This window comes from Corylus avellana, chromosome ca2 (genome assembly GCF_901000735.1).
Source record: "Corylus avellana chromosome ca2, CavTom2PMs-1.0".
Classification (NCBI taxonomy): Eukaryota; Viridiplantae; Streptophyta; class Magnoliopsida; order Fagales; family Betulaceae; genus Corylus; species Corylus avellana.
Genome location: NC_081542.1, coordinates 2,744,333 through 2,764,031, shown reverse-complemented (window position 1 = coordinate 2,764,031; position 19,699 = coordinate 2,744,333). Strand labels below are relative to the sequence as shown.

At 36.3% G+C, this 19,699-nt stretch overlaps 3 protein-coding genes across 7 annotated transcripts; 1 reads left to right on the top strand and 2 right to left on the bottom strand.

The window, feature by feature from the left end:
* Positions 1 to 405: 405 nt before the first annotated feature.
* On the bottom strand, positions 406 to 8,047 carry LOC132171056 (RNA-binding KH domain-containing protein RCF3-like). Of its 4 annotated transcripts, none has more exons than XM_059582265.1 (10): positions 7,359 to 8,044; positions 6,491 to 6,937; positions 6,111 to 6,377; positions 5,302 to 5,475; positions 4,135 to 4,599; positions 3,682 to 3,957; positions 2,854 to 3,042; positions 2,652 to 2,734; positions 1,837 to 1,948; positions 406 to 987 (listed from the first exon to the last, which is right to left on the bottom strand). In XM_059582265.1, exons 1-10 carry the CDS (start codon positions 7,902 to 7,904, stop codon positions 838 to 840), a joined length of 2,709 nt encoding a protein of 902 aa, XP_059438248.1. In that variant the 5' UTR covers positions 7,905 to 8,044; the 3' UTR covers positions 406 to 837. The 4 variants fall into 4 exon arrangements, with proteins under 4 accessions (XP_059438248.1, XP_059438245.1, XP_059438247.1 ...); XM_059582262.1 differs by having other exon boundaries at positions 406 to 980; XM_059582264.1 differs by having other exon boundaries at positions 406 to 980; positions 4,150 to 4,599; positions 7,359 to 8,043.
* A 1,453-nt stretch (positions 8,048 to 9,500) lies between these two features.
* Positions 9,501 to 11,294, top strand: LOC132171755 (photosystem II D1 precursor processing protein PSB27-H2, chloroplastic-like). 2 transcript variants are annotated; one of them, XM_059583150.1, is made up of 4 exons: positions 9,501 to 9,635; positions 9,839 to 10,006; positions 10,461 to 10,873; positions 10,974 to 11,294. In XM_059583150.1, exons 2-4 carry the CDS (start codon positions 9,925 to 9,927, stop codon positions 11,109 to 11,111), a joined length of 633 nt encoding a protein of 210 aa, XP_059439133.1. In that variant the 5' UTR covers positions 9,501 to 9,635; positions 9,839 to 9,924; the 3' UTR covers positions 11,112 to 11,294. The 2 variants fall into 2 exon arrangements, with proteins under 2 accessions (XP_059439133.1, XP_059439132.1); XM_059583149.1 differs by having other exon boundaries at positions 9,827 to 10,006.
* Positions 11,295 to 11,777: 483 nt separating this feature from the next.
* LOC132172799 (imidazoleglycerol-phosphate dehydratase, chloroplastic-like) lies at positions 11,778 to 16,147 on the bottom strand. The gene is made up of 8 exons (XM_059584371.1): positions 15,823 to 16,147; positions 15,605 to 15,729; positions 15,148 to 15,252; positions 14,663 to 14,755; positions 13,459 to 13,533; positions 13,163 to 13,225; positions 12,819 to 12,928; positions 11,778 to 12,108 (listed from the first exon to the last, which is right to left on the bottom strand). Exons 1-8 carry the CDS (start codon positions 16,055 to 16,057, stop codon positions 12,081 to 12,083), a joined length of 834 nt encoding a protein of 277 aa, XP_059440354.1. The 5' UTR covers positions 16,058 to 16,147; the 3' UTR covers positions 11,778 to 12,080.
* Between the last annotated feature and the right edge of the window lie 3,552 nt (positions 16,148 to 19,699).

The following is a 19,699-nucleotide window of genomic DNA, read 5'->3' as shown; positions in this document are numbered from 1 at the left end:
ATAAAATTATTATTAAAAATGGAATAGAGAGCCACCTTCTTCGGCCAAATGGGGTGGCCAAACCACCCCAAACGTGAGAAAGCGGAGCAGCACGATACGACACTCACAGCAACATAAGGAAATCTGCACATGGTGGTGAAAAATAAACACCACTGACACTGGGTAAGCAAAAATTACCACGAAGGAAAGCACCCAAATTGAATATGGGTTTCAATATCGACGACGTTCTCGGACCAATGAGAACATCGTGATTCTACTAACTTCGGAACAACAGAGTCCCAATTAAAGAGAACAGAGAAGCTCTGTCTGCAAGAGGTTGAACAAAATACTCTTAAAACAGAGAAGGGGACCTTCAGAGTTTGTATCTAAAGCAGGTTAAAAATCAGAGATACAAAATGAAGAAGGTATACAAAGAAAGAAAAACTTTATACAAACTGTATATTTTCTTGATGATTGATCAATTAGATGATAGGGTATTTATACAAGAAAATTTGGAGACATAAACCCGTAGTTACATCGTGAGTATTAACTGTGAGTATTATTAACATGGAAGTCACCATCGTAAAAGGAAGAGATAATCCTTTCTCCGCAAGCTCAATAGGTGATCGACAAAATTCTTGGCTGAAGTTTTCTTTCTCAGTTGATTTGTGGTAGGTGGTGACTGAATGACGCCCTTACTTTCCTTCTTTGCTCAGATTCTCTTCCTTAAGAGCTTTCGAGTAGAATCTGCATAGAAGTATGAGAAATGCGCGGGGACCAGCTACTCCTAAAGGACAACTAAAGTGAGCAACAAAACCTAGCTGTCAGTCAATCACTTGATGATTAAATGAGATGAGACTAATGATATGGTGCTTTCCCTGCAGATTGGATGAAGGCTTGAAGCAAGCTCTGAGCTGCAAGGGTTTTATCAGGTGTCCCTGAAATAACGACCCTCCCTTCTCTTTCACCAGGACGAGGATCATGCACTGTGACTTTTGCACCTGAAATCTGATTCAGATTTTACCAAATGAAGAGGTAAAAGATTTAACTGACTGCAAGGGTTAGCACAGTTTGTATGAAAATGTTTATATGTTTATGTGTGGATGCATATAAGCGTGTTTATGTATGGATGTATATGGACTCAAATTTTTCTCTTCCCCTTTTGGGTCCTAGTGGCTTATTTACAGTACCACCACCGAAGAAGAGGCGGCCTATTTGAAACAGAAAGTTGCATCAGAGAGTATCTGCAACTTGTCTTCATATCAAAGTGCTGCTATGTTTATATCTTTGAAATGTTCTTCCACTGATCTTGAAACATTATCATGGAGCCTAATCTCAGATTTCTTTTTCAATTTATTTTCTTAATTTATAGTACAAGTTAAAATCACATAATTTAATCAATAATCACTGCATTAATCGGAAGTTAAAAGCACCATTAATTGAGAACAGGATGAGAGGACGCAAGCTAAAATGGTTTAGTCATGCCCATAGATCAATGGGCGCCCCATACTGAAGTGATTGTTACCGTGTTTATAATAACACTAAAAAAAAACAACACAAAACTACCCAGTATTAAAAACAAATCATTCAGGTTATACGGGAATTGACATCCAAATTTAAAACAAACAACAGAAAGTAAACCTTATTTAAATGTTCCAGATAAGCAACTTATCATAATTTCAACTTTCCTTCATACTTTAATTTGTGATATTTTATGTATAGCTTTTGACAAGAGAAAAAGCAAGTTTTCCAGGCACCAATTGACTGCCTCAAGCTATTCACGGAAATAATGCGTAAAAGATGAATACAACAGAGTCCACAACAATAATTCTTTTTGTCTTTTGTATAGTTAGTTACCTGTATTATGCTCTCCAAATTGGTCCCATCTTCACCGTAGACAGAGCCAAAAACATGTTCAGAAATCCGAATCTCCACCGTTGTATTTGTCACTGTAGCAAGTTTGTTTCCACTGCACAAAAAAGAAAATGTGATATATATAATATAAACCCATATATATCATATATGTTTGGAAAGGTTGAAGGGTAGATATTTGCAGCTAAATAGGTCTTAAAGAATGTTAAATCTTTTGATTTTCTATCAAAGGCGATTAATTTTATTGATGGCCCCAACATCACTGTTATATTTTTAGTAAAATGAAATAGATTAGCATCTAAGAAGCTGAGTTTAAGCATCCAAAGGAGTTTGGATCAACCCATTACATTTTGCTAAGGGATAGAAGTACAAGTTGGTTCTCAGTATAAAAGTATCACCATAATCAACAAAATAATATAAATTACTGAAGCCATCAATGCCCTTTTTTTCCAAACAAGTACTAAGATGCCAATTTTCTTCCTCTTTTTCCATTTTCTATTCTTTTATATAGATATTAAAAATTATGTAATATTACGTAATCATCTTGAACCGTCACCCTTTGCATAAGGTAGTTAATAAACACTAAAGCGGTGATACCTAAATTATAGAAGTATATGAACTTCTACTCAGGCCCTACCCATAGTAGTCCCTATCCAGCTGCCTAGAACTATGCAAATATCAAACTTCAAATAGCATGCAGAGCAATCTCATTCCTCCCTTGGTTCACTTGTATATATGAAGAAAAAAAAAAGACAAGAAAGAAAAGAACAGGACAGCTTCCGTAGTTGCACAATACTGACCTCCCAAGCTCATAATCCCCACCAAAGGTTGTCAAGCCCCTTTCATGATCTGAAATCGCCGTGGTTTGTCCTCTTCTCCCAGTCTGCAATTATAGCCACCTCTAAACTCTGAGCCCTTACAGTGAACCACATATTTTTCAAGAATCTGGAGACAACTGCAAAACGATGAGAAGGGGAAGATGGGTTGGGGGGGGGTGCGCACCTGGAACCTCGGTGGTGAAGAACCTATGTTGTGGGGAACAGGGTTGTTTCTCAGAGGGTCCTCATTCACTCTTACACAGTGGGACTTTGCTCTCGCTTCTTTGAACACCTCACTGGGCAAAAATTTATCCCTCAAACTACCAGTGACAAGAAACAAAGCTTCCTGTACACTTTTATACTCTCCTGAAATCTGCACAAGTTACATGTTATTCTCTCAGTATAAATTATGACTAGCAATTCGAGTTAAAAACACGGACTCATAGCTCTCCATAAATGCCTGAAAGGCCGTCTACATTGGGCAATTGCCCAACATCACAAGATATAACATTTCATTCTTTATAACAATTAGCTGTCCAAGTTTTGTTGGTAGATGACAACTTGCCAAAATGCAATCACAAGAAAATTTAAAGCAATTAGGACCTGAACGGTATTACGCATGCATGTATACATAAACACATGGGACTCTCCTACAATGAACAATAAATCTCTCTTTTTCTTTCCTTATTTAGCTGGAATTAAGCATACAAATCACATGTACAAAACTCTAGCAGGGCTATCCTAAAATTTTGAAAAGAAAAAGGAATTATCATGTATCTAAGAATTATAATATCTCAAATTAACCAGATAACCTAAATAAGTACTGATACGGAAAATGTATGTTTTACTAGAAAAAGACACTTCATAAACACCAAAAATAAAAGACACTTTCACAACATAAGGTGATCATCAAAATTAAAATCTCGCAACATATTCTAGTTCAGTTGTGTTGATCTGTAAGATCCTTCAAAAATCATACTTAAACTTAGATAAATATGAAAGGTAATCGCACCTGTACTACTACATCATTCACTGAAGCACAATCTAAAATCTGGTCTTCTTCCAATATCAGTATGTCAGCACCAGTGACTTCTCTCATTCCTGAAAGTTCCTTACCGTCATTGCCACTCAAACAACCAACCAAGTCTGATGAAACTAGAAGCTTGGCTGTTACAGGTCTACCCTCACTCAAGCCTGATAGATGTCCCCTTCCAATGACACCCTCGATAATTCTACGGAAGACAAGAACTACAGCATTTTGTGCAGGAGAGTACGCTGATTCAAGGTTCTACAAGATATCAAGTCAACCCCAGATCAATGATAAAGATGATATATAGGACTGTGAGTGTGTTCATGTGTTTAGGATCCAGAAAGAAATTAAATTTTTTTTAACAAAAATGTAGAATATTTCTACAGAAACTACTCCACTAGCGTGAGAATTAATGGTAGAGCTTCTAAGAATTACAATAGCATGACGAACCTCCCATGCAGAGATGGTGACGACCCGTTCATGGGACTCAGTTAATGGAGATGAAAATGATATAGAAGCACCAGCTTCATTCTGCAGCGCTCTGACAATGGTCCCTTTTTTGCCAATCACAGACCCAGCCGCATGACCAGAACACAGCATTCTGAACACAACTTCTTGTCGTGTACCCTTTTTGTCTTGGCCCGAAACTACTCCATTAGCATGTATCAGTGATGACAACGTATTGGCATTTGAAGAACTATTTCCCGAATTTCCAGGCAAAGGTAGTAATGGCGAACTAAGATGTGAGAAAAGCTCTGCATGTGGATCAGGAGAGGCTCCATAGGAAGAGCTTCCAAGAGGTCTGGTAAAAGGGGTTGGGGCTTTGCCTACTGATAGACAATCTTGGAGATAAGTAGAAACATCCTGTTCTTTCTTGGAAGCCAAAGGGCCATCGGTAATCTGCCCCCTCACAGTGTAAACAAATTCTCAGATGGGAAAAAGGGAGCAAAATTTTTCTCTGCTTAGATATGTCTACCAGACTAGCTTTGCTGTGAACCAAGATTCTACTTTATGTTCAGGTTAAATTTTCTTAAGAAAAAATGTAGCAAATATGGCCAAAAAAAAAGTCTCTAATCAAATATTCGTCAAAAATTGCCATTAAAGCTTCAATATGAAGTAATCATATAGATCACTATACCATTAAAGACGATATTTATGTCCTGGAATATTTTTCTCAAAGAAAATACTTGCTAAAAAAGCAATAGATCAGCATCGGAAATAAGCAGATTGGGCACTAAGAAAAGCAGATTAATAGCTCTGGCCTCCTTTTGGTGCTCTAAGCAAAAAATAGGAAAAGAAGGAAATTCCAAAAGTATTTTTGTTGCACTTTGCTTTCATTTCTCTCATTTTCTTTCTAGAGAACCAAACATGGGGCCTGAATCCCATGATCAAAACAATCTCTGTCTCACCTGAATCAATTCATCTTCCTTTACTTTTGCTATTAGCTGCCTAATCTGCTTATTTTTCCTATGTTGATCGGTCGCTTTTGCAAAGAAAGAATTCTCTTTTAAAGTGAGACCCGTGGAGTGAACTATATACTTTTGAAGAATCTGGAGAAACCAAAAACAACTGCAAACAGGGGGGGTGGGGATGGATTTCCACCTGCTGCAACCTCAGTGCTGAAGAGAGACCACCTATGTTGTGGGGAACAAGATCATTTCTCAGAGGATCCTCAGTCACTCTTACGTGAGGCTTCTTTGCTCTCACTTGACCATCCCTCAGACAACCCGTGACTTGAAACAGAGCATGCTGTACACTTTTATACTCTCCTGTAATCTGCACAAATTACACATTCCCATTTCAGTATAAATCTTCGCTAGTAGGTGGCATCAAAAGTTTCTTACCAGTTGAAGTTATAAACAAGGATTCATAGGTCTCCCAAAATGCCTAAATAGGCTGCCTACCAGTTAGGCAATCACCCAACATCACAAGATATAACCTTCCATTCTTTATAACAATTAGCCATCTAAATTTTACTGTTGGGATTCCCCAACAGTAAACGTATAAATCTTTCTTCTTCTTCTTCTTCTTTTCTTTTTCTTTCTTTCTTTCTTTTTTTTTTTTTTTTTTTTTTTGTCTTATTTGGCTAGAATAAACATCCAGATCACATGCACAAAAATCTAGCTGAGTTATCCTAGAATTTTAAAAAGAAAAAGATATCATGATGTTTCAATGGACTGTAATATCTCAAACTAACTGGATAACATAAGAAAATTCCTGAATGGACAATATATGGTTTACTAGAAAACACACTTCGTAAACACTGAAAATAAAGAAACTTTTCACAACACACAAGGCAATTATCAATATCAAAATCTCACAAAAAGCTCTTGTTCAATTGTGCTGATTAATACCATAAGATCCTTCATATATCACAGTTGACTTTAGATAAATATGGGAGGTAATCTCACCTGTACTACTACATCATTAACTGAAGCACAATTCAGAGTCTGCTCCCTTTCCAATGCCCATATGTCAGCACCAGTGACTTCTCTCATTTCTGAAAGTATCTCATCGTCATTGCTACCCAAACAACCAACCAAGTCCGATGCAACTAGAAGCTTAGCCATTACACGCCTACCCTCACTCAAGCCTCCCCTCTCAGCAACACCCCCAATAATTCTTGCAAATAGAAGAACTACCGCGTTTTGTGCAGGAGAGCAGGCTGATTCAAGGTCCTATAAGAGATTAAGTCAACCTCAGATCAATAATAGCACATTTATACAAAAAATACTCCACTAGCATGAGAATTAATGGTAGAGCTTCCAGGAATTATGGCAGCATGACAAACCTCCCGCGCAGAGACAGTGGCCACACGCTCCCTGGACTCGGTTAAAGAAGCTGCAAACATTATAGAAGCACCAGATTCATTCTCCAGAGCTCTGACTATGGCCCCTTTTTTGCCAATCACCCAACTAGCTGCATGATTAGTACACAGCATTCTGAACACAACTTCTTCTTGTTGTCTACCCTTTTTGTCTTGGCTGGAATCTCCTCCATTGTCAGCTCGAATCGACCTATTGCCATTCAAAGCGCTAATTCCTGAGTTTCCAGGCGAACTAAAAGGTGGGGAAAGCTCTGCATGTGGATCAGGGGAGGCTACGTGGGAAGAGCCCTCGGAAGAGCCTTCAAGAGTTCTGGTCAACCAGGTTAAGCATTTGTCTAACGGTGGACAGTCTTGGAGACAGTTAGAAACATCAATCAGTGCTTTTTTTACAGCCGAAGCAACACCAGTAATCTGCCGACACACAGCAAAATTTTCCTATGTTTAGTAGATTGGCCATATTGTGATACTAATCAGACTATACTTTTACTTTCGAGTAAAATTTTCCACAGAAATATATAAGTAATAGAGATTAATAAAACTCCAGCATAAAGTAACTAATTACAGAGATTGATATAGCTATAGTCTATAGACGATATTTATGACTCAAGTAAAATCTTCATGGGAACAGCGACAGATCAACATAGGGAACAAAAGCTCCCTTTGGTGCTCTAACAAAAGCGAAACGTAAAATCAAAAGAAAAGAAATGCTAAAAGTAATTCGCTTTCCTCTCGCACTCCTGCTTTCGTTTCTCTCGTTTTCTTCTCGAGAAGCAAACAGATTGCGCCTGAACCTCATGGCCAGAAGAACTCACTCTCTTTCTCTCACCCTCACCTGAATGAACTCGTAGTCATTGACCGTCCAATCCGGCGCCGGAAAGATCCTGACCTGAGCGCCGCTCTCGCTTCTCACTCTTTTGATGTTCTTACCTCCTTTCCCCACCACCGGACCAATCTGAGACCTGTGCGCCACCATTTTCCACCACACCTCAATCTCATTCTCCGCCACCGCCGATTCCCAAACCCTCTCGAAAACCCTAAGCATCGCCTCCTGAGCGTTTGACAGCTTGCGCTCGGCTCTCAACCCGGATCCGACGATGAGGACGATCCGGTGATCGGATCCGGGCGCCGCCGCCTCGCAGTGAATTCTGGAGCCGGTCTCTCGCCGGATGCGCGACACGCCGGCGCCGTTGTTGCCGAGGAGGCGGCGTGTGGACGACACGTGTATGAGGAATCGGAAGGCCGCCTGGCCCGGTGAGAGCTTGGTCGCTGGCCGTTTTGGATGGTCCCGCTTGTGCGAATCCTTGCGTTGTTGTTGCGTTGATGAAACGGCGTCGTGCCGTTGGTCTGAAAGCGATGAACAATTACTCGAATCTTCCATACCTCTCTCTAGAGGGAGGATTGCTTTGCAAGCACTGAAACTTGCAGGTATGTACAGTATACGGCTAGTTTAGTTTTTCAGGGCGCGGAGTTGGCTCGGAGTTCACATACTGAGAAAGCAAACGAGGTTGCGTTATAAAGCGCGCGAGGATTAAATAAGGCATCTGCAAAAAGAAAAGAATCGCCAATCGGTACCCCGTATAATTTAAATGTTAATTAACGCATTTCATTATGTAAAAATATTTTAAATATTAATTATTATCTTTAAATTAATACGACATATACAATAAATATTAAGATGACAAAAGTTAAAAAGGACAAAGTTTTTCTCGAGTGGGGAAATTTTCTTTAACTTAATTTATAAAAAATATATATATATATATATATATATTCCTTAAACATACGTATTTTTTTAATAATAAGAACAAAGTTTGAATAAATTTTACTAAAAACTCATGTGCATCTCACATGTTACTAAAAAAATGACACATATCAATTTTATAGACTAAGTTGAAAGAAAACTTTATCGAAAGTTAAATGACACAAATTTTCTACTAACCAACTTTTAAAAAGAACATGCATTATTTAAATTATTAAAAAAATATATGAGACCTATGTGTTATATATATATATCTTTTCGCGTGTTAATAACACAATTTATTTTTAGAGGTTTTAAAGTTAAGGACTTTTCAAATCGCTTAGTAATTTAGGGGTCTAAAATAAAAGCTCCCCTTTATTTTTTGTAGGAACGAGCGGTTTTGGGAAAGATTCTATGGGCATACTCCTGGTGCAAAATTTTTTCCCTTGCTCACGTTGACATTTTTTTTTTTTTTTTCCTGCTTCTACTTGAAACTTTTTTTTTTTATTCTTGGCTTTTGTGTGTTTGTTTACTTCTATATTAGGATAGGGATAATTAGAGGTTCATCTATTTGGGATAATGAACAAAAGGGTTGAGTTCTGAATTCTTCGCGATTAAGGTTCATTTTGATTTGCAGTTTCAAAATGTGTGATTTAGAAAATAATGATTTTAAAATGTGTGATTTTGAAAATGTAATTTTAAAATTGCAGTAAAGTGTTTGATAAAATTGCGATTTGACCTTTAAATTTATCGTTTAGTAGCCTTTAAAATCATACATTTTTTAAAACACATTTTGCTTGAGGTTTAAAAATGCATATATATTTTTTTTTCTATGTTTTTAAACTACAATTTTTTGAAATCACACTCCCGCACAATGGATTTGTAGTTAGGTATAGTCGCTGGTTGTGTTACTCAAAAAATGAGATGGCTTTTAAAATTATCATTAGATCAAAATTCAATATTGATCAATCACAAATCAAATGGTAATTTTAAGAGTCACATCATTTTTAAAAGGACATAAAAGTGATATAAGATGAACTTATAGAATTACTCGTTTTATACGGATTTGAAGTTTACTCAATATATGAAAAAAAATATATATTATATTTAAAATGACGAATGTATCAAAATTAAAAAATAATTATCTTAAATTTAATAGGTATTTTAAAATACATATCACACTTTAGAGGACTAGAAAAACTTTTAGAGGTTTCTCGGCTCGAATGACTATTGTGCCCCAGCATTTTTTCTGCAAGTACTTCCTGTGTGCCTCTGGATAAAATCTTCAGCGCCAGAAAGTGAGAAACCATTCGGAAGAGAAGCCGAGGCAGAGATAGTAAAGGGAAGCCTCTGTTGTTAAGGCACACATATCAGGTGAGCAATAGAGTCTTGGTTTTTGTGCATATGTTTGTTTCTCTATACTTGTGTTTTCATAATTCTCATCTCTTAAAACATTTATGTTAGCTGAATTGGGTGCTGATTTTTGTTGTGCGATTTGTACAACTCAATAGCTAAATCGTATAGTGAAGTTGAAATTGATGAGAAAGATTGTATGGCGTATTTAGGTGTTGGTGAAGGTGGAATTGCTGTAAGCATGGAGTGGGTGGCATGATTGAAGCCATTTGCTGCTGCACCCAACTTGGTTGATTTTTAATGAACAAAGATGGAGGTTTTTCTTGCTGCAAAGACTTGCCCCACTGTAATCTCCAAGAGAATGCAGAATTTTTTGAAACCTGACAATGAGTGTGAGTAACAAGATATCTATGTGTTTTTCTTTTCCTTCAATTCCTGTGGTTAATGGCATAGATGAAGTGGGCTCAGTCGTTTTTCCCAGATTACATGTCATTGTTATCAATCTTATAAAATGTTCGTCATGTGTTTCCAGTGTTAAGATATATGTTTCTTCCTAATGTTTAATTATTGCTGCAAAACCCATAGCTGCTCCTTGTTTGTCACAGGTGTAATTACAAATGTTGTAGAAGAAAATGAGTTCAGATTCCATTATTTCTTCACTGAGAAACTATAGGCCTGCATTACATACTGGCCATTCTTCCTGTCATGTCTCTTAGCTCATGCAATGTCATTGTGTTGATATATGGCTACATTTAGTGTCTTCCTGTAGCATTTAGAAAAAGAATTTCATATGATTCTTCTTGTTCCTCATTATGCCTCCATTCTTTCTCGACTCTGACACAACAGATAAACTGCACTTAAGGAGTCATGTTGTGCTATCCTCCCATGAAGCTCCATCAAGTCGCCGACATATCATAGTGTGTACTGGTGCTTCGTTGGTTACCACACTTACCTTCAACTATGGCTTAACACCATCGATTGTTTGGGCTGAAGAAAATTCAAATGGCAAAGAGGAAGAGGATGCAGGAATTGTTGGGGCCGTCAAATCATTATTTGATCCTAATGAGAAGACCAAGTCCGGTAAAGTGTTGCCGAAGGCTTACTTGAAGTCAGCGAGAGAGGTTCTGAAGACACTGCGTGAATCCTTGAAAGAAAACCCCAAGGATATTGCTAAGTTCAGACGCACTGCAGATGCAGCAAAGGAGTCCATTAGAGAGTATTTGAGCAGCTGGAGGGGGCAACAGACTGTGGTTCAAGAGGTATTTTCAATTTTGGACAAACTTTAGAAAGCACAGGGATTTGTTATGTTTTTGTTGGATGATTACAAACGAATTTACAATTTTCTGGCTTCACTTGTAGGAATCATATGTTGTGTTAGAGAAAGCTATTAGATCATTGGCCAGCTTCTACTCGAAGGCAGGTCCATCTGCCCCACTTCCGGAAGAGGTTAAGTCTGAGATATTAAATGACCTCAACGCAGCTGAAGGGTTTTTGTAACAATCGAGCATTTTGATGCAAGATGTATTAAAAAAAAAAAATTGAAGTTATATGCCCATTTGGTATTACTTGGTCCTTTGATTGAGCTCGTTTTTGCTGCTTGCCGGTAAGCGGAATTTTATTTATATTCCTATGTTCTGGAGTTATAAAGCATTTATTTATTAGTACTCTTTTTTTATTTGTTTTCCCTCGTGTTAAATAGCATTGTGAACTTAACCGTAAAAGAGAGCTTGTTGTGCTGCTTGATGGCTATTTTGGTAGCTATTTTTGGCCAATCGTGCATCAGATGGCACTAATTCACGGGGTTAGCGCCGCCTGGCAGTAGCAGGCACCACCAGTATCACACCTCATCTTGGTCAAGATTTTTCCTCCCTTTCTCCTTTGGTCAAGCTCATATATTGAGCCCATGGTCGATGAAGGACAACCAACAGGAATAAGAAGTAACCTCATTATTCTACACGCCAACTCTAAAACACAAAAAGGTTGTACAATCATCACCAAATTATAATAACTACAAGATGGGAGATTTGTCTAATATCCTAAAATGATTTTATCTATGAGAATAGATAAGGGCAAAATTTAACAATATGTTAGCACCAAGGCCATGTATATTGATAAATCTGCAAGTTCAAATGTTCAATGATTGACAGGTCTCAACAACAAGTAGATAACAAAAGGAGCACCAAAATGTAACTCCGAGGACTCATTTATTGTTGATCGATTCAGTATTAGGTCTACAACAACTCATACAAGCAACCATCCGTCCTTGATAGCTTGTGTGTTGGAGACCCATCGCTCATGTAGTAGCACCAAGGTCTGTATATTGTTTTTCTCAGCAAGGCGGAGCTTCAACTGGTGATCAATAGCACAATACATGTGGGATCATCAACTTAATTCTCCCAGTAGCACGCTTGAGGAAAATGAGGATATGAGGTTAACATTATCGACCTTTAGCATGATGATTAACAATCAAGAACGTGATAGCACTCCTTTTGAACTGCAAGAACCAAATGGAATGCATATTTAGATTGAGTTTCACATGCCATACATTACTTAAAGTATACTAGTTTCTAAAGAGTGTGTGTGTGTGTGTGTGTGTTTTTTTTTTATAAGCATATAAGAGACATCCTCATAATGCCAAAAGCAAACATCCCTGTGCTACACACTTGGTAGTAAACATGACAAGAAATACCAGATCGATAAGAAAATAGAAATGACTCAAGTTCCAAAATTTTCTGGAGTTACTGCAACAAAATCTCAGAAAATCTCCTTACACATTGATATCATGAAGTAAAATGTCAGAAACTCCCAAAGAAACCACCTCAGGAAGGAATTATGTGGAGGATTGATAGGGGCTTATATTTGGAGGTAACAGCAAAAGATCGATGAACCAAGGAAATGATTTCAAAGCAACAAATTAGCTCTGACACCAAGAAATAAAATATGAATTCCAAAAAACAAGAGTAGTTCTATTCTACAAGTCGAACTATTCATCATCATTACAGTTAAGTTCAAAAATCAAACCTAATAGAACTTATAAGGGCCTGAGATGGATTGAACCCGTGACCTCCAAAAGCCAACAGGACAATAACAAACCTTAGCTGAATCGAACCCCACCATATGTTTATTGGGGGAGTAGGTGCTTCTTGGTCCATAGACCATTGGCAATGACTATGTGAATTCATGCTAAACAGGACAATAACAAACCTTGGAATGGTCCCATGGCGACGTGGGTCATATTCTGTTGCTTGTCGAAGAGCTCTTGCAAAAGCTTTGAAGGTTGCTTCAATTATATGGTGAGAATTTCTTCCAGCAAGCTGGTGCTCAACCAAAATCAAAATATTCCAGCAAGCAAAATTAATAAAAACATAGAAATATATAAATTGGACAAAAGTGCACAAAAACATCTACGAATTCGGAGAAAGTGCACAAAGATGGTATTTATTTCAGTAAACTTCATGTTTTTGTTTCAAAGAATCAAAACATTCAAGAACTAGTCAGATGATTTAACATCGACTATGAGAAAGTTAAGAACCTTCTAGTAGTATTACCTGGCGAATGTGAAGTGTCATGCCAGAAGTATTCACCAGAGACTGGAAAAAGTGCTCCACCAACTACAAATAAAACAGTCCAAATGACTTATCTCCTCAAGTAACAAGTTCAAGAAGAAAACTAAAATAAAAGAATCAAGCAGATAAACTACATAAAATTGCAGAAAATTTCTACAGATACACACGATGTCACATTGTGTTGATGTCTCTGCAGGAAGTTCAACTGCTCCAGAGAAGAACAAAAAATTGAGACATCTAAATTCTTGATGTGGGAAGGAAACAAAGACAAGTCCTACCTGAGTATCATATGTTCCAACTCTCTGAGTAGGTATTTGCAGATCATAACTTAGATGTGGTCGGCCAGATAAATCCTGAACAACAATGTCCTATAAATAAGCAATTATTTCAAATATAAAAAGAATGTAAAAAAGCAAACGTGGTTAGAGAGGACATTGAATACTCAACATTGAGTTAATACTACAATCTGGAGTACAAGTTCAATAATGATATGAAAATAGCATTATAGCTCAAGTCCCATGCGCCTCAGCCTTCAGGATCTGGGGCTCTCCTATTAATTCACCTCACACACGTAAAAGCACAATAACTGTTATGCGAGGGGCTTGAATTCCAACCACATTCATGATGTAATTAATGCACTATGGTGCATTACTGCACCTATTTTTTTAGCCTTTGTTTTGCTACCCAACCCCTAATCCTAATTCGTTTGTTTGCCACCTTACTTCATACTTGCTGCCCAGCCAACTCCATGAACAAATTTAAAAGCATTTTCTTTACTTGTGGGTTTCATCGTCTTGTGGGTAAAGCAGTTGAACGTGCACTATAAATACAGGCTGTTGCCTTTTGTTTTTGTGGGTGTGTAAGAAAGAACTTGGTTATAGTCTAGTCAAAGACTTAGGATATCAGAAAATTATCTTTGTGAGCGAGTGAGACTTTGGGTGCATTAAGACTTGGGATTTGAGCATTACTCGCCACCTTTTTTACTCTATATTTTGTAAGTGAATTTTGTCTCCGCCCGTGGACGTAGACCATTACGCCGAACCACATAAATATTTGTGTCCTTGTGTGTGCTTGTTATATTTTTTTCTTCCATTTCTTTACTAGTTTGTCATCCAAAATCTTAATTTATTACAAGAATAACCATCAGAAAGCTGAGTCCTAAGACAATATTCTAACCAATTTCATGTTCTATTTCTTGTCTACACTAATAATTCATAAAGATGATAGAAAAACATAGAACTTTCAAAGTTTACTAAGTCCTCGATTACGCATTGCTTCAGACAGTTATTTAAGGACCCAAAAGCCGCCATGCTATAATGTGTTTTTGCCAAAATTTATTTAAAGGATATCCTATTAGTTGGTGATACCCTATTGATTTCCAATCAAATGCAAACACAGGTTAATCTTAACTCCAGTAAGTTTTTTGACACTGAAACACTTATAATGTGATTAATTTACATGGAATGATCACGTCAAACCTACCAGCGCAACATGTATTAGTGCTTCATCAAGAGGAGCAGAGAAGTCACCAAACCGATTTATTCCTTTCCTATCACCAAGTGCCTGCAAAAAAGCCTGCAGAACAAGCAAAACTAGATTGGTACATCTCACGCCCAGAGATATTAAAAGGTGGATCCAAAAATAAAGCTGTTGAATGATCTTTGGATGTCCCTAACTTGGTCCATTCTGTTTTATATAACATTCTCAAGTAAGCATAAGCATATATTTGAATGAGATAGGAGGCTAAAGTAGAATTGGTAAAATGACTTTTTTTTTCTTTTTTTTTTTAATAAGTAAAATGACTTGAGGAAAAACGTAGACTAATTGGGATGCAACCAAATGCAAAACTATTTTATTTGAATGCTAGGTAAAAAAAAAAAAAAAGCAATGGACAGCCTCAAATTCAGTGTCCCATCCGGACAAATTATAAGCAATAACAAAACAATTGATGCAAGGGTTTTCAGTACCGTTCCAATGGCAAGAGCAACATCCTCGTTAGTGTGATGATCGTCAATGTGGATGTCCCCAGTAGCCTTCACATGCACATCCAACAGCCCATGCGAAGCAAGTTGCTAGCATAAAACAAAGTAAATACAATGAACAAGCAGCGCAATCAGACTAAAAATTCACATAATAAAATCACAAGAAAAGTGTGTTTTCTAACTCAGGTAGTTGGCATATACCAGCTAAGCTGAGCTAAGAGTGGACTCAGAAGAAATCATAATCAACATTTTAAAAAAAAAATCTTTGCCCTAAATTCATATACTGTGAAGTAAAATTTGCTTCTTTTTTTTTTTTTTTTTTGTGTGTATGTGTGTTTTTCGATAAAAAGCTGAAACTGGGAATATACAACAAAAAACAGCTAAACCCAGATTGAGAAACAAATATAGAAATCAATCAAAAATTAAAGCCAAAATCACTAACATCCAACATGTGATCAAGGAAGGGAATCCCGGTATTATTCTCAGCAACCCCGGAACCATCCAAGTTTATTTTCACCGACACATTGGTCTCCTTCGTGACCCTCTTGACCTCCCCAATCCGAGCCCCTGAGAAACAACCAACAAGGACTCAAACCCACCTCCGAGTTTCAAAAACAAACACAGAGAAGCCAAATTTGTATGATCAAAATGTGTTGTTACTTGCGCCGAACGAAGAAGCGGTTATCGTCGAGCCATTTTCGTCGACCGAAGCGGCACAGGTCTGTGGGTCCTGAGACATTGTCAGGAGCTGGCGATGATTTGGTGGGAAAATTGGGCGCTTAGGAAAAGAAGTGAGAGTGGGGGCGAGAGGTCTCTGAGAAACCCTAACCCTGGGTTTTAGCAGCGGAGATGAGATAGAATACTCTACAAGACGCGCAGCTGCGGTTAGCTCCATCTTCAGAAACCAAGCAGTGGCCTACTGACAGAGATTGCGAATGACGTCGATCACTGAGCAGAGTAGTTCTAAGCGTCAGGCCAATCTCTATAACCACCTCATTTTTTTAGACTCTTCTTTTTAATTGCTAAAAAAACACCACTCATTTTTTAGAGATTTGTTTATTAAAAAAGAAAAAAAAAAAGTCCTAGTGCTATTTTAAGCCAAAGTGTATTATTTTAGTGGAATAGCTTCCTTTTCATTTTGTCTTTAACAGGTAGCTCAATCGACTTAAAACTATGCACTATGAATTGAAGGTCATCTCATATTATTTAATAGTATAAATAATATCAATGTTGGCAAATTTGTTTTAAAAAATAAATAATATCACATTGTGTATACCGTTAAATCCTGATCAATTTTTATTTGAAATAGAGAGAATCTTTGTCCATTGTGTGGGAGTGTGATTTCAAAAATTGTGGTTAAAAAATACAGGAAAAAATATATATGTGTTTTTAAATCCCAAGCAAAATGTGTTTTTAGAAATATATGATTTTAAAGGCTAAACTATAAATTTAAAAGTCAAATCACAATTTTTTCAAACATTTCACTGCGTTTTTGAAAATCGCATTTTTAAAATCACACGTTTTGAAATCATTATTTTCTAAATTACACATTTTGAAACTGCAAATCAAAATGAACCTTAAACGCCAAGAATTCAAAACTCAACCCTTTTGTTCATTATCCCAAATAGATGAACCTCTAATTACCCCTATCCTAATATAGAAGTAAACAAACACAGATAAGCCAAGAAGAACAAAATAAAGTTTTCAAGTAGGAAGCAGGAAAAAAAAAAAAGGAGGAATGTCAAAGTAAGTCAGAGAAAAAATTTAGCATTGGGGGTACAGCCAGAACATAAGCATAAAAATCAAATAGAATCAGATACCAAAATTCTATTCAAAAAAAGAGAAATGAGTTAAATTAAAAAAATTAAAGAAACCGAAAGTTTGGAATAATTATAGAAATTCAAATGAAGATTAAAAACATAGGATTTCTGAATTTCTAAATAATATGATGAAAAGTTTCTTATCAATAGAACCTTTACAAAAAATAAATTTTTGGTGAAAGCAAATTGGAAACTATAAGGATATGCCCAAAACCACTTTTGTCGGTGTGATTTCACTTTCAAATTTTTTCTGCAAAATAAATTAATATTACCTTCATAAATCAAAGCAACATAGAAGAAAAATAACCGCTCGAGAAATCAATTCCTATTCTTTCATACGTATACAAGGCTCAGATCAAATAAGAAAATTAAAATAATCAACATCCAACCACCTCTTAATACTAATTTAGTTATTAATTATACCAACAAAAACAGATTCGCTTTGATAGCCTAATTCATTTAGTCAACCAAATTTCATTGACAAACACCATTAATAACCCCCGAGAGTTGTTCCACAACATCACGTAACTTTGACACAAGAAATATAATAGAGAGACACAGAAAAAACCTGTGTGTTTCATCATCAGTAGGAGAGAGGGAAGATGGATTTTGACAGTGGGTTGGGGTTTTGAAATTTGGGGATTTTGATGGTGGGTACCTCGTCGCCGGAAATGTGGGTGGCTCGTCGTCAGCAGAACTTGGCATTCTAGGTCTCCGACGGCCGACCGTCGGTGAAGGGAGAGGGGAGAGGGAAGAGGGAAGAGGGAAGAGGAAGAAACCGAATCCTCTCCAATCCATTTGGAGTTGAGAGGTCTTAGTTGATGGCCATAATGGCTCTAGGAGAAATCCTAAGGTCATAAATGGGACATGTGTCCCACTAAAAATAAAATATTAAAATATCATTTACAATTTAAAATAAAAAATAGAAACAAAAACTAATAAAAAACTAAGGGTTGGTTGGCCACCCCATTTTGGCCACAGGGGGTGGCTGGCTACCCTCAAGGGCCAAAAGAAAAAAAGATAATAATAATGGGTTTGTCCCTTGAGAGTGGTTCGGCCACCCCATTATTATTTTTTTTTGGAATTGTGACTCTTGGAGGTGGCCGAACCACCCCAGAGGGCCACCGTTTGGCCATGAAGCCACCCCCACGGCCAAATGGTAGCCCTCAGGGTAGTTCAACCACCCCTAAGAGCCAAAATATATATATTTTATTATTATATTTTTTATTTTAAAAAGGTTAAATAATATTTTATTATTTTTTATTTAGTGGGGTACGTGGCATTATTGTAGTGGATCTTTTTAAAGAGATCTTGACTATGAATTAGATCTTCTTTAATCTATTTTGGACGGACCGATTCCAAAGAAGAAAGAGAGAGAGATATGTCTAACAATGTGGGAAGAGAGTCTTTTTAACATGGGAAGAGAGAGAGTCACACACCGCATGCGTTTTCTAACCTAAAACGTTTAATTTTAATTTTAATTTTTTAACATTTTTCTTGAAAAAATATATACATGAGATATGAATAATATGATTATATTGAATATTTTGTGCTCTATTTTTGTAGAGTTGCGGCTCTGTCATTTTATTGACATTTTCTTATGAATGAAGATTAATTCTTTTTTCTCAAAAAAAAAAAAAAAAAATGATGCGGCTTTTAAATTAACAAATTCTATAATGATTTATTATAAATTAAATGATAATTTTAAAAGTCATATTAATTTTTTTTTTTTTTTTTTGACATGTCCACACAAGAGGGGGGAAGGGGATTCGAACTAATGACCACTGCTTCATTAGGCGTGGTCCTAGCCGATTGAGTTACCTCTTGGAGACAAAGTCGCATTAATTTTGGATAGATACAAGAGGGATGCAAGGAGGACAGTTATCATTCTCATTTGTATGACCGACATGTGGGTCTTACATATCTAATGGTGAACTTGAAAAAAATGAAAAAGGAAGAGTAACACGTCTCTTATATTAACACTCATTTGATTATTAATTTTTATAATAATATATTTTAAGGTTCTTAATTGTTATAATCAAATCCTTGGGGGTCATATATAATGATAATTAAGTTGATAACAATCGTTGTCACATAATTTACAGACGAATAAAAGCATGTTAAAATATACATAATTATTGTAATGTTATGTATTATATTACTATTTTACTATGCTGACATTATAATTTTTTATTAATTAAAATTTTATTTTAAGAATGAACGGCAATATTGATAAAATAGTGATGTAGTATATAGAATTACTCTTTATTATATTAACATTCTAATGACAAATATTGTAAGTATAAGAAATAATTTAACATTTGTGAATAATAATGATAATTATGATGCATTTGGAATTGAATTGGGATTTCGTAAGAATAACCTGCGTTTTTAAAAGATATCGTAAAATTTAAGGCGTTTGGTATTGTAATTTAAAAAACACTTAATCCAAAATAAAAAATAAAAAAAATTGATTTATATGCAGGCTAAGGATGTTTATTTGAAAAAACGCGAATTTTAAATAGCGATTTCCAAACGGACCCTTTAATATGTATACAAATAAATTACTAGTAACCATGGCAAAAATAATTAGAGAAAAATAAAAACCGAAAAAATGTAAATAAAACGGAAATCATAAAACGTTTAAAGAATTTATCACTTTCTTATTTAACATATTTTTCTCTCGTGTAAATTAAATTTGATCGGGGAATGCTATT

Excerpts from the sequence above, each read along its gene's own strand:
- LOC132172799 (XM_059584371.1), bottom strand. The coding sequence starts at position 16,057 with ATGGAGCTAACCGCAGCTGCGCGTCTTGTAGAGTATTCTATCTCATCT. Across the intron at positions 14,756-15,147 it reads TTGCTCTTGCCATTGGAACG|GCTTTTTTGCAGGCACTTGG; the intron begins GTACTGAAAACC and ends CTTGTTCTGCAG. Across the intron at positions 12,109-12,818 it reads CGCCATGGGACCATTCCAAG|TTCAAAAGGAGTGCTATCAC; the intron begins GTTTGTTATTGT and ends TGGTTCTTGCAG.
- LOC132171056 (XM_059582262.1), bottom strand. The coding sequence starts at position 7,904 with ATGGAAGATTCGAGTAATTGTTCATCGCTTTCAGACCAACGGCACGAC. Across the intron at positions 3,958-4,134 it reads GGGAGGTTCGTCATGCTATT|AACCTTGAATCAGCGTACTC; the intron begins GTAATTCTTAGA and ends GATATCTTGTAG. Across the intron at positions 3,043-3,681 it reads TGAATGATGTAGTAGTACAG|ATTTCAGGAGAGTATAAAAG; the intron begins GTGCGATTACCT and ends TAACTTGTGCAG.
- LOC132171755 (XM_059583150.1), top strand. The coding sequence starts at position 9,925 with ATGGAGGTTTTTCTTGCTGCAAAGACTTGCCCCACTGTAATCTCCAAG. Across the intron at positions 10,007-10,460 it reads TTTGAAACCTGACAATGAGT|ATAAACTGCACTTAAGGAGT; the intron begins GTGAGTAACAAG and ends CTGACACAACAG. Across the intron at positions 10,874-10,973 it reads AACAGACTGTGGTTCAAGAG|GAATCATATGTTGTGTTAGA; the intron begins GTATTTTCAATT and ends CTTCACTTGTAG.